Consider the following 16,876-nt stretch of genomic DNA (forward strand, 5'->3'; position numbering starts at 1 on the left):
TTATTAGGATAATAAATAAAAACAACTAGCTCAATTTCACAATATAATTTTATTTTATTTTAAATCTTATATTTTTAAAACATATTTAATTAGTTACTTTCTGTTATTAATATATAATATTATTAACTTATGTGTTATATGTAAAATTTATTGACACATAATACATTTTGATAAATTATTAATTCACATCAAACATAACATAATAACGATAGTTAATATAATAATTAGTTTAATTTAAATAGTTTTAAATTAATCTAAATAAAAAAAAAATATATATATATATATATATGTATTTTTTCTAAATTCCCAAAACTCCTGACTGTAACCTTCTTTCTCCCCGTCCCCCCTCCCTTCTTCTTCCTCCCACACTCGTCCATGTCCTTCTGCGTACATCCTTCCTCCATCATCTCTCTCTCTCTCTCTCTGCATGTGTGTGTGTGTACTTTTAGATTTATTTACATATATATTGGTCTCTATTCTGTCCGTGTATATATGTAATATTTCTCTTTACATTCTTCTTATTTCGAGGGCTAATGTTGTTTTCATACTATCCGTCAAATATTTGGACGTTAATGATGATGTTTCATTATCAAAACAATACTCTTACATATAGAGAATGATTGTTATGTAATATTTTTTCCATAAGATAGCTTCAAAATTACAGTTTAGATGATTAGTTTGTACTGTCGTTTTGCTCCCGTTACAAGCAAATCTCAGATTTATTACCCTCCCCCCTCCCCACCCATAATCTCTTTCTCCTTCAGTATTTTCTTTTCAACAAAATCTCTTGTGTACTTAATTATTATAAAAATACGAAGAACAATACAATCACATGATTAAAGATCTTAAGTTTATACTCAAGCAACTTTTGAATTTGAGATTCTGAACTATGGGATGACATCAAAGATATTGGGGAACATGGGAGAAAAAAGCATAAGAAAAACGAGGCTTGAGGGATGCATGAAAAATAAAGAAACTAATTAAAATACAACTCAATAAGGATATCTGGAATTTTTGAGAATTAATTGTTGTCAAATTTTTTTTTTTCTTTTGATGCAAATAAATATTATTTCGGATTTCAGTATTTGATATATATTATAGTTTCTTTATTATGAAAAATACTTTTTGTTAGATGATAAATAATTATTGTTTCCATGAGTCACTTGTAAAAAAAAATAAAACAAAACTATATATATAGGAAAAAGTATAAATGTGTACCGTCTATGATAAATTATAATAAAATAACAATATATCGTAAGAAATTTTCAATAATTTACATCACAATAAATACAATAAAAATTGATTTTTAAAAGTACAATAAATGTCAGTACATGTCAATAATATACAATATATATTAAAATACTATTATTAAAATACAATAATACAAGAAAAATAAAAAATAAAAAATAAAAAATATAAATTTTATCTATATATTATTTAATTTAATTGTACTTAATCTTCATATTTTTAAATAATATTTGAATTAATAAAATCTTATTATTAGGATATAAAGTCTTTAACTTTATATTGCACGTACTTAACCTTTGAATAACTCTACCATCTACCCGATTCACATTCACCTTCACCTTCATGCACAAGCTATCGGCCTCCCTAGCTCTAGCATCTCTCGTTGGCAACATCCTCCATCTTCCCGTCGACGTCTCTCATCTCCATTTAAACTTAGCCAACATTGCTGCAGCAAGCACAACCTCTAACTTTTTCGTGTTCCTCTTCCTCATGATCTATATCTAGCCATTGACTTGTACAAACTAATATGTTTGAAGTCTAACTCATACTATTTTTATTATTTGTAGGCTAATATTTCGATTGAGCATATCGAGCTGTGTGTCTGAATGTCTAAAAGGATGGTAGTACGAGATTTTGATAATGTTTTGTAACCTGCTGATAGATTTTGAGTCAATAATCATATCAATAATCGTTATGATCTAAAAAATATCGTTGATTGATGTATTTTTATTGCTGCTTAGGTTTGTCGTGCTAAAATTTAAATATAATAAATGAGAATAGGTTAAGAGGAGATGATAAAAAATATATATTTTATGATATAAACTTTTAGCCAACTTACCAATATTTAAATTGATAAATTACAATAAAAAATATCAACAAATTCTTATAAATTATATTATCAACATGTATAATTATTATAGATAAAATTTGTCACTTATCATATTTATAATTGATAGGTTTATGGATGACATTTATGGTTTATCAGTTTGTTAAATAATAAATAATTTAAATTAATAAAAAAACAAACATTAAATATAATATTTTAAATATTGTCTTTACTCAAAAAATGAAGGCTGTAGGTGATGGCGGCGGCCATACCTGCTTATTCAATGACCGAGTTAGCAGCCAAGATGGGGCAAAATGTTAATGAACGGCGCGGAGATCCTACGGCTGACATCGGTAGCATTATTATTGATCATAGGGTTATGGAAGCTCAAAAAATGCACAGAAAAAGTGGGTTATGATGTTTTGAGCAGATAAGGATCGAAAAGCAAGCGGGATTGTGACTGAGATAACCCCTCGAGGACAATGAATTTGTTCCTTTTGTATTTTTCTTCATTCATCTTGGAAATTATAATAAGACATCACACTTCACTCACTTTTGTTTTTCATGTTCGCTTCAAATTATGAGGTAAATAATTTTCACATTTAAATAAATAATATTCCACGCAAGAAATAATTGACTAAAGTATATTGTAAACAAGTAAAATGTTACATCTAACAAGTAATAATTGACTAATTATATATGTTTTGTTAGTTAAGGGAGAATTATAAAAATAATTAAACAAATTTATTAAATAGTGAAAGTAAGAATTAAACGAAACTGGGGGAATAGAGTAATTTAGATTTTATTCGAATCAGAGCGTGGCTTCCCGTATCCCCCAATCAACAAATTTGGTGAAACAATGCCGCGCCCACCTACTCTACGCATCTGACACAAGTCTTTTCTGTCCCATTCAACATCATTTGCTAATTAAATAATAATTAATATTCTATTTTCTTTTACTTTCAATACAAAATAAAATCTCCATCGTTCACTTCTGTCACCATTGACTATAATTTCCCATCATCATCCCTCCTTTCTTTTCATCCAATTTTTCAAGTCACGTCTATTAAATTCTATTTCAATTTTTGTTTTTTTTTTTTTGTTTTCTTCTATTTTTAGCCTTTTTTATTATCAAAATTATTACCCCATTGAAAACATAAAATTCATTTTAGTGTATGAAACATCATAACCTAAAAATTTTATTATTTCTGCATTGAATACACTTTAATGTTTCATATTTCAGTGTATATTTATGCATGCTAACGTTACCTGATATTATCAAAGAACACGTTAGAAATATTTCCTCAACCGTGCAAAGCTGAAAGCTCTACTATACAAACTTTTCAAACTTTAAACTTCAAGCAAACCCTATTAATTGCCTACTAAGAATCTTGACAGAACACGAAAATTTTCTTGCTCGCAAACTAATTCATGTAAAAAGTAGTTTCCATTTAAGTTGAAGAGGAAGAGTCAAACCTCCAGAAAAATGTACGCACGGTCAGTGGTTTCGTTGCATGATTTTAGCCAAATACATACAAGAGATTGCAGAGCAGAGAGAAAAAAAAAAAGGAAAGCGGGAAGAACCAGAAATGTGGCCGAGTTTTCTCGGACTCTTCGATATGTCGGGTGTTTTAATGCTTGCATGGCTCAAGAAAAAAAAAAAAAAAAAAAAAAAAAACCTTAACCAAACATGCAAGGACGTCTGAGCCGAAGACAGTCTGGTTTTTGGTAAGAAAATGGCAACAAAATCTTCTTTTTGCACCCTCTCTGGGAATGATGATTCTCTCAGATACTCCTCCTGTTTGGATCAGTCTGAAAAGAGGGGGAAATATATCAAAGAAAAATGAAAGAGGCGGCCATGCTGCCTTTATGACATGTCAAATCTCTGTATACTTCATTAAATGCATGTCTTCCTTTTTTTTTTATATGTCTGTATATATATAGTTTCAAACCAAAGGGTTTTTCGGGTATCCCCAGGGTCTTATACCCTCTGCATGGATGCCTCTCCTTATTCCACGTGTCAATGGAACAAACACATGGTTCATAATTAATGTGAGTGATATACTAATGGAAATTAATTAATTAATTAATTAAAGGCTGGAGAGTGATGTTTGAGTTTTCGATTGATTTTACTCAACTGTTAGTGTCTACACCGTAGTACTGCTTTGATTAATTTACTCTTTCATGTGTTATTTTAAAACATTTCCAAGAAAAAAAATCTGAATTTTTTAATATAAGAAATTAGTACATAAATTGTATTTCCAGTTGAAGCATTTTATGGAACCCGATCTTATGCTTTCACTTGCTTCTCATCCTTTCTGATCTTATTAACCCAATACGTCCCAATCTTTTATGTGTATTTTCCACTTCACAAACAAATGGATTTCGAAAATACTGAAGCAAAAATCTCAAAACCCTTGAACGCAAGGGCCGAATCGTTCTACCCGTCCGTATTCTCTCCAGAAAACGGAATTAATCTCGCCTTGAGCAGCAGCACATCACCGTTAAAATTCCACCCTTGGACTCGTCAGCCACTGCTTCCTGCACCTTTCATACCAGTATTTCATCCATCAGTTTTTCCGCTACACCCACCTGCAATCGCCTGTTACAACGCGTTTTCTCAACCTGCTGTGGGTAATTTATGTCCACGTAAAGTAGGGTTTGAAGCGAGTTATTACAGGTCGGATGAAAGTGTGGTGGTAGAGAAGCTGAAGGGTGGAGTCTTGGAGTTTTCTCCATGTGGGAGGAGGGGAAAGAAGGGTCGACGGTGGAAGGGTTTGAAGAGGTTCACCTCACAAGGGTTACAGAGAGAGGGAGTTTGGAACATCAAGAAGGTGGCGCCGGTTGACATGGAGACGACTGATGATCAAGATGGCTTCGTTCCTAATCTTCGCGGTAAAACCTCACTGATGATTAGAAACATTCCAAATCAACTACAGTAAGTTCTCTCTTTTACCTCATCGGCTTCTGTTTTCTGTGTCATAAACTTCTTTATACACACACACACACACACTCATATGGCCTAATTTTAATTTGCTGGGTTTTAATTCTTACATGCCTCTTTTGATTTAGTTTTCGCACAGCTTTTTTCTTGAAATACCATAAGTGGTTTTGTCTGCTCGTCTTACCTTTTCTGGTTTACTATTAAACCATGTCTACATAAATAATTGATGTATGTACATGAATAGTTGTGATAAAGAATGTTTTTATATATTAATGTTTATTTATTTGGCCTCTTAATTATATTTTAATGCATGGACAGGCGGGATGATTTGATGAGAATTCTTGACAAACATTGCCGCAAAGAGAATGAGGACCGCCATTACTCTGACACTACTCCTGAATCCGCATACGATTTCCTGTACCTTCCAATGGACTTTAGGTAGACTAGAGTTATACATAATGATATAATGTTTAATCGGCGAAGATGGAATTTGAACTTGTTTCTAATTAACCTTTGGTGGGTTTTGGTGTAATGAAGGAGACGAGCCAACTTGGGATATGCATTTGTGAACTTCACAAGTTATGCTGGGGCCGAGAAATTTTGCAGAGCTTTCCACAAATATGAATGGGAGGTTCCGGCCAATAAAAAAGTCTGTGAAATCTGCGTTGCCAAATACCAGGTATATAATTCATTAGATTCAGTTCTTTGTCTTTACGTAATTGTATTTGAAGGGATATATAAGGGTTAAGAAACAAGGTTTATGATAATTTGTGCTTATTGTTCATTAAATTAATTAAAATTTTGTGAGTGCTAATAGAACATGGGTACATTTTGAGATTTTGTAGGGTAGAGATGAACTGAGGGGAAGGTTTGAGAATTCAAGATTTCCTTGTGACACAAGTGATTATCTCCCCGTGGTGCTATCTCCACCGCGAAATGGTTTGTCATGCCCGAGCCAGCCGATATTCGTTGGGCGTTTTATTGGCACGAATGCGCATGGAATGAGACTGCAGAGAAGGTCTGGTAGCTTACGTGCATAGCCGCATGTAAGGCACCTGATTGTAGCTTGTGTTTTCATTCTCTCCCTAAGTTTACCATGACTTTTTTTGGGGGTTTCTGTGGCAAAAAAAAGAAAAAGAAAAGAAAAACTGGGGTGAAATGGAAACATGAGTTGTAGATTATTTGGTTCCAGTTTTCATATTATGAGCTATGTATCTCCTTGGAGATTGTAGGCTGGCTTATGTTTTTGCTGATCTCTCACCAGGTTGTTTTCAGAAACAGGTTAACTTGTTTGGGTAGTGAATTGCAAACATAAGTTTTAGAATGTAAATTGCTTGGTTTGTAGGGTTAAATCTTTTTCAGTCAAGACCCTTCTGGTGTGCGTTATGGTAGTCTCTCACTTGCATGCATGCTGCTTGTTTTCTTTTTCAAAATTAATTTTAAACTCTTCTTAGGTACATATTAGATCTTATACCTTGATTTAGGTATTATATTACTAATCATAACTGGGATCGAAGACTAGAGTTATAATTTTCTAATTTTTTTTTTTTATGAAAATGCTTTATCAGATATGTGCTAAGTAAGTAAGTTATATATTATGTAAAAGCATGTAATATTTATTCCTCACCGGTGGCAATGCACAAATATCGTCTACAGTGAAAAATCAAAATAAAGCCATTTATTCCTTCCATCTTCTAAAAGCGATCTGCCGCCAAGTTCTTTTTTCGTAAGAAGCATCAAACCATGCCCCTTCCGCGCGGAAGCTATTTTGAGAGAGAGAGAGGCCGAAGCTACTTGTGAGAAACACTGACTCCGGCTGCGAGAGAGACACAGAGAATATAATCAGAGTTAATTCTTTAAAATTATTTTTGAAGTATCTAAATATGTTCTATTAATGTTTTGATTAAGAAATAAAACTAAAAAATAAAAAGGAAAAGAAGTGAATGTTGAAAATAAATAGTTCGAATAAAATTATAACAATTATTTTGAATAAAAATAAAAATTAATATTAAATATTTATAATTTGAGAAAAAACATTTCGAATGTGTGGAATTTTTTGATTAATTAGTATTTAGAACTAAATTAATATTATGGATTTTAACATGACCACTTTTTTAGTAGAAAAAATCACTCAGAAAGTTTTTTCAGCACTTATTCAAAACTTAAAGCGAGCATAAACTTCTTTGGAAATAAGAACAAAATAGGATTAAAGCACAGAAAATTTAAGTAAGTAAAAATATAATATTTTTCTTTAGTGTTTCATTGGAGGTATGCATGTTCTTGGTTAATTTTAAGAACTAAAACTAATTAATATTAAAATTATATCACCATTTGGTCTCGTTGCTACTTTAATTGGGAAAAATATTGTTGTGAAAAGATACTCAAAGTAAAAATAGTATAATGTTAATAACATTGATTAAAAACAATATTTTTTAACATAAAATGTAATATTATGTTTGGTATGTTATCAAATTAATGATAAATAGTTTTTAAGTTATAAAAAAATTAGATAGCAATAAAATAATATCAAGTATTAATTGAATTTCCGAGTTGAGAATTAAAAGTCGCACTCATTATGATATTTTTTACTATTATTGCCTAGGCATTACAGATACATGCATGAAGGAGTCTTCGTAGTTAATGTTCTACTCTTACTTAGAAACATGTCTGGTCTAAATTCATGTTTTGAGAGATGTCATTCATGTTAAAATACCCAAATATGTTTGACAAATGTGTTGTCGTTGATACTTTCTGCCATTTGTGTGAGGAATAGGTGGAAGACATTGACCCTTTTTTTGGGAAAGATGTTCTTGTGCCATCGAAGTGTTGAAGATATGCCCTCTGAGATTAGAATAGAATAGATCCAGCAAACAATAAAAGATTCAAGAATAATGGCTTTCAACACAGGTTAGAAAGTTCTGATAAGGATAGTCTTTTAATCTGGGAAATTTGGTAACCTTTGAAATCAATATATTTTTAGAGTCAATGGATGAGCCAACATGTTTAATTGAGCATTTTTCAGAGTAAATTAGTGGAAATTCATTCTTCATTCTTCATTCTTCATTCAATTTTATACGATTCTTGACACTTTCCAAAATTTGGCCAATTTTGTCAAGTTATAATGAAAAGACAATACATTTAGATATACGTTTAGATATACATTGCACTGCTTTTCCGTAGTGTATTGTTCTTAGGACCCTACAATCAATTCCTAAACCATAAAAGCCACTAGACAGAAGAGCTGTAGAACAGCTATCTCAGACAGCAGGCACCTGGTGAATCTCCCTACCCGTTCCTTGCAAGTTAAGATGACAATCTAAGGTTGGATGGATATCCGAAAATGTCTCAGAATTAAGGCATTTTCATTATACAGTGTGACATATTAGGCAGCTAAGATTCATGGGAGTAGGCTAATCTGCAAAACTGGAGAGATCTAACAGACATAAACAACAAAATCCATTTCAAAATGGGAAATCAAAGCAAGGATCTGTGAGTTCAAAATACATAAAGAGCATAGTTTTGTGTTTTCTTTTCTAGTGTTGATTAGACAATGATTTTCACGGCAAGCTATGTCAACCATCAAACAATAGTACCGAGAAATGCTCAAGTGCACTCCCAAAACAAAGGCTACAATGAATTATCTTACACTGGAAAGTCATAACCATGCATATGAATCGTAAACTTGAATTTGATCAATTAAAGATGACTGAATTTGTATCAAAAAAGAAATATCAGACCAAAAACAATGCAAAGGTCACATTTTACACGAAGAAAAAACAACCCATTTGGTTAGCGAGGGGCTTTCTTCTTTCCTGCTATTGCAACTCTCTTACCCTTCAGAGTTCGGCAGTTGTTCTTGGTGTGCTGCCCTCTGCACGGCAATCCCTGGATGTGCCTGATGCCTCTGTAGCATTGTATCTCCTTCAGTCTCCTGATAGCCAAAGCATTGAACCGTCTCTGCAAAACCCAAAACCAAATTCATCAGAACCATCAGGGGAAACTGCAACAATATAAGCCTTTTAAGATAGAGAATGAATTACCAAATCGCCTTCGATCATATACTTGGAGACCTCATCACGAATAGTGATGAGCTCTTCCTCAGAGAAGTCCTTGGTGAGTTTGTTATCCATCTGCAGATCAGACAGTATTTGGCGAGCTCTGGAGCGGCCAACTCCGTGGATGTACTGAAGAGAGAACTCAATCCGTTTGTTGTTGGGAATTTCCACACCCCCAACACGAGCACATTGGATACTTAGGCTCCGATTCTGCACGCAACACAACAAGACAATGAGAATCAACCACGACGTGTTTGCACAAAAATTGTCAGCAGAAGGGAAGAAATGAACTCCAAAATTTGGAACATTTTCACCAAAAAAGTCCTCAAAAACCAGAAAACTGGAAATGAAATTTAGGACAATTCACGTTAGAGGACTCCACGAATTCATCTTTCCAGAATATGCTCTACATTCTTTATATACGATTACACTAGTTTGATTTTCCATTTCTTAACGCATACTGCATAATTTACTTATTACGAATTCTAGGCAGCCAGACAGTGTAAAACAAACAGAAAGCCCTAAAAATATTGCAAGGAAATCGAATTACATACCTTACAGGGGTTAGAAACTGGTAGAGATAGCGTGTTGGAGAGAGAATTAGTTTTTCGTCCGTTGCAGATAATGGACAGCGATGGTGCTACGGGCATCGCCAGCGTCTGTGCCATTTTCTGGGCGTTTCTCTTGCGGGTTCTCGGTAGCTAAACAGAGAGTGAGGAGACGAAGCGGAAGAGCTGCCAAAAGCTTATCCAAACGTGGGTAGGGATACTCGCGATGACATCTTACTCGCCACTAGAAAGCGCCACGTTTGCATTTTGTAGAAAATATATTCGGTTGGCGGCCCAGTGGATTGGGAAGGTGAGAGTGGCTAAACCTGAATTCTACCTAAATTGGGCCTTTTTTTTTCAGCTGTATGGCCCATGAAATAAATCTCTTTTTCCTTAACAGGCCTTTCATCTTTTTGGAAGTCAATTATTCAATTAACTTGAAAATAATTATATGATTATAAGTTTAAACGAAAATTAGAATAGAATATATAAAATTTTTAATAAAACACATTTGCATTAATCTATATTTGTCACAATTTCTGGGATACTCATGTATTCATATAAACAATGATTTCATGAAGTTCGTAACAAAAACACCACCATCATGATCAGTTTACAGCCTTGATGTCTTCTTCAGAAATCCATCTCCCACTGCCATAACATGGGTATGTATGCTCCGAGGTTTCCACCAAAATCAAACCCAACGTAGCCAAAACTGCAGAAGAGATCTTTAACACATCTAACATCTTTATGGAAGTCAAATTTAAGAGACAACAACACAAAATTGCTTGTGCTCTTTAATCAAAGATAAAAACCATAGCAAAAGACATTGCATTAGTTGAGTGAAACATGAGTTATAACTACAAATCAGTTATGGGCTTATAGCAGAGTCTAGAAATAAATTATTAATTAGGTCATCTGCGAGAGGCTTTCTTCTTTCCAGCAATTGCTAATGCCTTACCCTTCAACGTCCGGGCATTAGTTTTTGTGCGTTGTCCTCTGCAAGGCAATCCTTGAGTGTGTCTAATTCCTCTATAGCACTGAATGTCTACCAATCTCTGTATTTCAGCATTCACATGTCGCCTCTGCAACACAAAAACATATTAGATGCAAGAAATTTAAAGACAAAGAAGAGAAGAGAGAAACCAAGATTACCATTTCTTCTCCATGCTCATATCGATTAACTTCCTCACGAAGATCCATTATTTCTTTTCCAGTTAAGTCCTTTGCAAGTTTGTTCTCCATCCCAAGCACACCAAGGATCTGACGAGCCTTAGAGGGACCAATTCCATGGATGTTCTGGAGCGCAATTGCAAGGCGCTTGTTGTTAGGGATCTCTGTGTTCCCCACGCGAATACCTTGAACCCGCAGGCCATGGAACTACATCAAACAACATGACATTACAGGTATATCACACCATAATCTTCAATTCAATTCAATACTGAGAGGGAGAACTCTTTTTCTCCTATGAGACCATAGATTTTACATTTGACCCCAAATAACCACATAGCTTAGCTCTATTGCCTTTAAGATACAGTTTAATGCCAACTAAATTTCAGGCTAATTATGATAATTCAAATATTTCTTGCTGAATTTGAAGAATAAATCAGGTGTTTTAATTGGTGTTTGCAGAACTAGTAATGTTGGATTTAAATTTGTTTGTGCAGAAAGCAAAGCGAAGTTTTTCTCTTGAACAATCCATTTTGTATTTATCTAGATTTTCCCAAGAAAGTATTTTTATATGCACTAGAAGAGAGATGAAGAATGGTCTATGGTTGTGCATGCCAGCTAGAAGAGGTAGAGCTCGTTGGTTGAACCAAAGATCGCAGATATGTAGTGAATGTTGGAGCAACTTTTGCAGAAAACCTAAACCGGGGATAGATATTACGTAGGCATCCAAACAGAGATATCAAAAGGCAAAAACAACTCTTGAATCTGCTAGAAGAATGAGATTTCAAGGAGATCATGGTTCTGACTTGATTTTATAATTTGGCTTGCCATCAAAACATGACCGGGTATCACAGCTTAACCAAACAATGTTGATTATCCTGTTTCCTCTAATTTTGTAGATTTTCTACTTCCTCAATTGATGTAGTATACTTCAATAAACCTCTGTCTTCCTTGACTCCTTAGCAATGACATACTGTCATACCTAGAGAATTCATCTCGTCAATATGATATCCTGCACATTGGGTGTAAGCTCCAATCTATAAAACTTAATCAAAACCGTTATCCTCCTCAAGATCTCCTTCAGCAGGCGTCTTGGTTACCTTCCGAGAGTGTTGACTTTACTTTAGAGCAAAATCAATATGAACCATATAAACAACTACCTTCCTTTAAGTAAACAAATATAGAGAAATCAATTCTGAAGATTATTTCAATGTCAGAATGGAAAATTCCAGATTTTAGTTTCAGCGTGTAGTTTCTCAGAAAGGTTCTAGTTTCAGCCCAACAATTTCTCAGAGAGCAAACTGAATATGAAGATTCCAACAAAACAGAATGAAGCAGGCCAGAGCGTGAATGAAAACCAAGAGGAACAAACGCATAGCTTGTACAAAATCAAGAAAAGCTACTTAAGGAATGTTCATGCATTATTGGGCAGCAGATCATGAAACGGAGGGTTAGGTATTTGAATATTGTTGGTGTTTCGATCATCACTTTGTATACTCTCCACATCCAAACAAGATAAACTGGGATATTCCAAGAGAAAATATCAACATAGATGCACAATAAAAGAAACTAAAATGGTAAATAGGCAATTGATCTTATTTGGAAAAAATCCGCAAACCAGGAACTTCAAACCTCATTCTAAAATGCCCTATCGTTAAAACTAAGAGATAACAAAGAAAAGCTAAAAATGAATAATTTATTGACAAATTTGAATTGAACAAATTGATATGATGCAAGGGCAACTCACTGATACAGTTTGAAGGAGACGAAGACCAAGTTGTCCAAGGGAAGTGGGAAAAGCCACCATTGAAGCCGACGTTAAAACCCTGGAAACGGGTAAACAGTCTACCTAGTGATAGCGAGAAGAAGAAGCTTGAATTATTATTGGGTCTTCAGTGCTTATAATTTCAGGCCCAGCTATTAGCAGTAAACCCACCTTCCTCATCGAAGCAAATCCAGTAAAGCCCATTAATTTGGACACCTTATAATTCACTTTATTTTTTTTTTTCTTACTTCCATTCTTTGAGATGAGGGGAGCCATTCTACTAGTAATCTGCTTTGAAGATTCATACGCTTCTGATTCTGGGTATGTAGTGTAGCAACTCTAAAATGCAAAAAACGTAATCCTTGACAATTTAGATATTATATATAAAACTCTTTGTCTCTTTGGCTGGACATACGTACATGTAAACTTGATTAACATGATATATGGATCAGAGAACCTTATATACATATATATGGTAGTCAATACTTGACGCACCCTGATACGTAACCTAGATAAAATTTAGATACTGAGAGACATAATTATACAACGAAACTGGCTCTTTCCCATGAATTAACCTCGTCCAGCAGACCTGTTGCCCCCGTTACGTGCAGTTGTGTTGTTAATATTGTTATTGTTGTGGGCGGTGGTGGTGGTGCTCCCATTAGTAGTCCTAGAAGAGGAGGTTGAGCCGCCCCATCCAAATCCGAAGCCAGCAGCAGAAGCAGCAGCGTTGGTGGAGGATGAAGCTGAGCCGTAGCCAAAAGTAGAGCCATCTGGTGCTGACCCGGTGGCCCAAGTGTAGTTCCAAGTCCGATCAGGCGAGGAGCCACAGCCATAGTGATAGTTCCAGCTACCTCCTTGCGCAGCCATATTGGGATGATCAGATTATGCCTTGGTGTGATTTGAAGTAACAGGAGGCGATATGAGAATTGATAGTGCAACCACCACTAACCCCGCTATCATCCATCTCCCAATCCTCATCATTAATTACGTTAGTGGGAGATTGAAAATGATAGATATAGGAAATTTTCTTCCCCACTCAATCAGCAAATAAATTCCGTGTCTCCAAAAATCATGTTCAGTCATGAAAAGAGCATTTCCATATATATATATATATATATATATATATATTTTAATACAAAAAAAATTTAATATCTTAACATTTTTCTATGTGAGTAGATGACGTGGCAACAGATCCTCTGCCACGTAGGAATAATGAAGCAGCAGTAGCATCAACAAACCAAACAAGCTTCCCATCTTTAGGCTTTATCATTTGGGCCGGGTGTGACCCAATGGGCCTTCTACCCGACATAACGTCCAAGAATGGACGGGCCACGTCAACCCCTGAAGCCACAATTGCCACGTTGGCAGCAGCGTTGATGACAGGAAGCGTGAGAGTCACGCTCTCTCTTGAGGAGTCGTTGCAGACGCACGCTACCCACTGCGAGTCTTCTTCTAAGACGGGGTTGTTAGGGTAGAGAGATGCCACGTGGCCGTGGTTCCCCAGAGTTAAAAGGACAAGATCGAATCTGGGGCAATCACTTGAAGGAGAAACGGGAACCGTCCGATTTCTAACCTGCTGTCTGATGGAAAACTCGTAGTTATTGGCAGCTGACTCTCCAGAAATACCATGGCCTATGCCCACCGGGATAACATGGGCGGGAAGAATAGGAACCTGCATCCAATAATTAACACATACAAATCATATATTAGCATACGAAACTTTTCCAACAATAAATAAAAATTTCGACAATTCTGGATATTTTCAGTTCATCTATCTGCTTCATATACATATACACAGACACACACACACACAGACACATATAGTCGGTGCAAGTCCAATATTATTTTCATTGAATTCATGGCAAGTCTAGTACGAATATCACAAAGGTCCGGTAAGCCCAATACAAAGTCCATGGATCCAACTTTAATAAATTTTTTTAATGTTTTTCCACTTAATCTCCTCTTTTTTAATAAAAATAATTAAATTAAATAATTTTTAATTTCTTTTAAAACATAATAAATTCTACTCTACGAGATTTAATCATTAAAACAAAATAATTTTAATTTAATAAATCAAAATATTTTTTTTTTGTAATTTTTTTTTTTTTTCTTTTCAATCTAAGATATCTATTATTTGACAATGAAAATATTCAGAACTTTGACATTAAGAGACTCAGTAGTCAACACTTCATCATTACTATCTTAATTCTTTTATTATGTTTGGAATAAATGCAGAAATATTTTGAAATTTAATTATAAATTTATATTTAATTTAATTACGAAAAAATAAATTATATTTTGTCTCAAATTAAATAAAATTCTATATAAACTTCAATTTTAATTTTATTACTTGCATTCAACTCTCTTAATTTTGGCATAAATGTAAAATATAAACATAAGTTTAATTGCTTTTAAAATATAATTTTATTGGGAAAATTAATTAATGGTACGTAATTAAGTTGTTCACGTACAATATTTTTATTTTTATTTTTATTTTTATTTTTTTAATTTAAAATCTAAATAAATTCAAAACGACAATGAGTATCAGTTTTTTTTATTTTTTATTTTTTTATTTTTTTTAATTATTATTACAAATTTTATTAAATTTGAATTATATCATCTCAATTCCCACAGAATATTATGAGGTTTTCAAAAAATATTTTGAATTCTATAATTTGCGTGGAAACCCAATCCTTTACGCAATGAAATTAGACCACACACGATGTAAGTAGGTATACCTTAGATATGAAACCTTCTTTGACTTGCCTGTATATGCTCTCTGGTTCTCTCCTCCCCACCACCTTCTCCTCCGCCCAAAACACATGCCATTTCCACCACTCGGCCATTCTCACCATTGGTGCCCTCGTAAGCTTCCTGCAACCGTAACATGCACACACAACCATCCTTAACTTAAACACCAACAACCCATATATATATATATATATAATATGATGACAAAGAAAGAAATAAGAAGAATATGTATATAGAGCAGTACGTACCCCAGACGGTGTGGTATATCTCCACCAGAAAGAACAAGAGAAAAAGAACCTCTCTCTTTCACTGCAGATTCACCCACTTGAAACACATAATCAGCAAGATCAGAAGACAGCTCTTCACTGCTATCAAACACTCTCACCTTTTCATCTTCTCTCTTAATCTCCATTACTTTCTTTACTTCTTTTTATCACCGCTTTTATGAGTAAAGGACCTCAAGAACCGCCGATTGGTATAGAGGAAGGATTACGTGGGTTGTATTCTGATTCTAGTTTGTACCATACTTGTCAACTTTACTTGAACAACAACCGAGACTATTACTATTATTAATATAAATAAATATCACCCCGAGGACTCTTCTCTCCCATCAACGAAGGAGAGCGTTATAGCTTCCCTACACAAACCCTAGCTGTGCGTGCATTTTTGTTTTCTTACTACTGAAATTATATCCATATCCTCACTCTCTCTCTCTAAAATAGCTTGTGTATATGGGGGTATAAGTGGGAATGAGCATCATTTTCCAAGGTTTGACTTTAATTGGATAAGCATCAAGTACTTGTAGAGCAGTTAATGTGGTACAGTGAGAAGCAGCAGATCAAATTTCTATGCAGGCAATAAGACCAGATCAGACCCATCTTTCCATATCTTCAGTAACTGCTTGTTCCTTCATCCACATGCATAAACACCAAGCAATGTGTACATATAGTAATTCCCAACTATATAATTTGTTTTTCTTTTATATTTTTATCATAAATATTAATACTTTTAAATTTACTATAACAAAAATATTAGTTTTTTAACTATTTTTTATACGGTTAATGTTATTTTTTTAAAATTATTAGAACTGTAATTATACATTTAATGCACGTAATACATATAATACCTAATTATTTTATTGACTGATTTATTTTTTTAAATCAATTTCGAGGATTTATTTTTACATTCAACTAAAGGGTAGAATTTATTTACTAAATTAAGGCTGTAAGTAGCTACTAGTTTGATCCGTGAAGGAAACCCCCCACTGGTTTTGATGTAATAGTTAGCAAAGGCAATGGAGTTTTGGTCGTACGTCCAACTATATGTACGGCATAAATATAAATATAAATTCATGTTACGTACAAAGTTGATCAGTCAAATTTGTGTAAATTTAATTGCTGGTTGAAACCAAAAGGGCCCACCGCATATGAAGAAATTAATGGGCTGGATCAAGCCGGCCCACGTCATGATCTAATTATTGCTTTTCTAATTCCCCGCCTGGTACTGCATTTTGAATTATCTATTAGAAAATAAATTTTTTTTTTGTTTTTTAATTTAAAATGTAAA

General features: G+C 34.0%; 4 protein-coding genes across 4 annotated transcripts; 1 reads left to right on the forward strand and 3 right to left on the reverse strand.

Annotated features, from left to right (window-relative positions):
• Positions 1-4,062: 4,062 nt before the first annotated feature.
• LOC110816741 (uncharacterized) lies at positions 4,063-6,404 on the forward strand. The gene is made up of 4 exons (XM_022045057.2): positions 4,063-5,012; positions 5,337-5,456; positions 5,556-5,697; positions 5,864-6,404. The coding sequence occupies exons 1-4, from the start codon at positions 4,453-4,455 to the stop codon at positions 6,056-6,058; spliced, it is 1,017 nt and encodes a 338-aa protein (XP_021900749.1). The 5' UTR covers positions 4,063-4,452; the 3' UTR covers positions 6,059-6,404.
• Positions 6,405-8,688: 2,284 nt separating this feature from the next.
• On the reverse strand, positions 8,689-9,817 carry EMB3137 (Ribosomal protein S13/S18 family). Its single transcript, XM_022044985.2, has 3 exons — positions 9,628-9,817; positions 9,059-9,283; positions 8,689-8,975 (listed from the first exon to the last, which is right to left on the reverse strand). Exons 1-3 carry the CDS (start codon positions 9,739-9,741, stop codon positions 8,808-8,810), a joined length of 507 nt encoding a protein of 168 aa, XP_021900677.1. The 5' UTR covers positions 9,742-9,817; the 3' UTR covers positions 8,689-8,807.
• Positions 9,818-10,438: 621 nt separating this feature from the next.
• LOC110816717 (Ribosomal protein S13/S18 family) lies at positions 10,439-12,773 on the reverse strand. The gene is made up of 3 exons (XM_022045025.2): positions 12,539-12,773; positions 10,777-11,001; positions 10,439-10,706 (listed from the first exon to the last, which is right to left on the reverse strand). Exons 1-3 carry the CDS (start codon positions 12,596-12,598, stop codon positions 10,536-10,538), a joined length of 456 nt encoding a protein of 151 aa, XP_021900717.1. The 5' UTR covers positions 12,599-12,773; the 3' UTR covers positions 10,439-10,535.
• A 145-nt stretch (positions 12,774-12,918) lies between these two features.
• Positions 12,919-16,022, reverse strand: LOC110816716 (putative 6-phosphogluconolactonase 2). The gene is made up of 3 exons (XM_022045023.2): positions 15,559-16,022; positions 15,298-15,433; positions 12,919-14,231 (listed from the first exon to the last, which is right to left on the reverse strand). Exons 1-3 carry the CDS (start codon positions 15,720-15,722, stop codon positions 13,713-13,715), a joined length of 819 nt encoding a protein of 272 aa, XP_021900715.1. The 5' UTR covers positions 15,723-16,022; the 3' UTR covers positions 12,919-13,712.
• Positions 16,023-16,876: the final 854 nt, after the last annotated feature.

Source organism: Carica papaya, chromosome 1, assembly GCF_054855325.1.
Source record: "Carica papaya isolate Zhongbai chromosome 1, ASM5485532v1, whole genome shotgun sequence".
NCBI classification, from domain to species: domain Eukaryota; kingdom Viridiplantae; phylum Streptophyta; class Magnoliopsida; order Brassicales; family Caricaceae; genus Carica; species Carica papaya.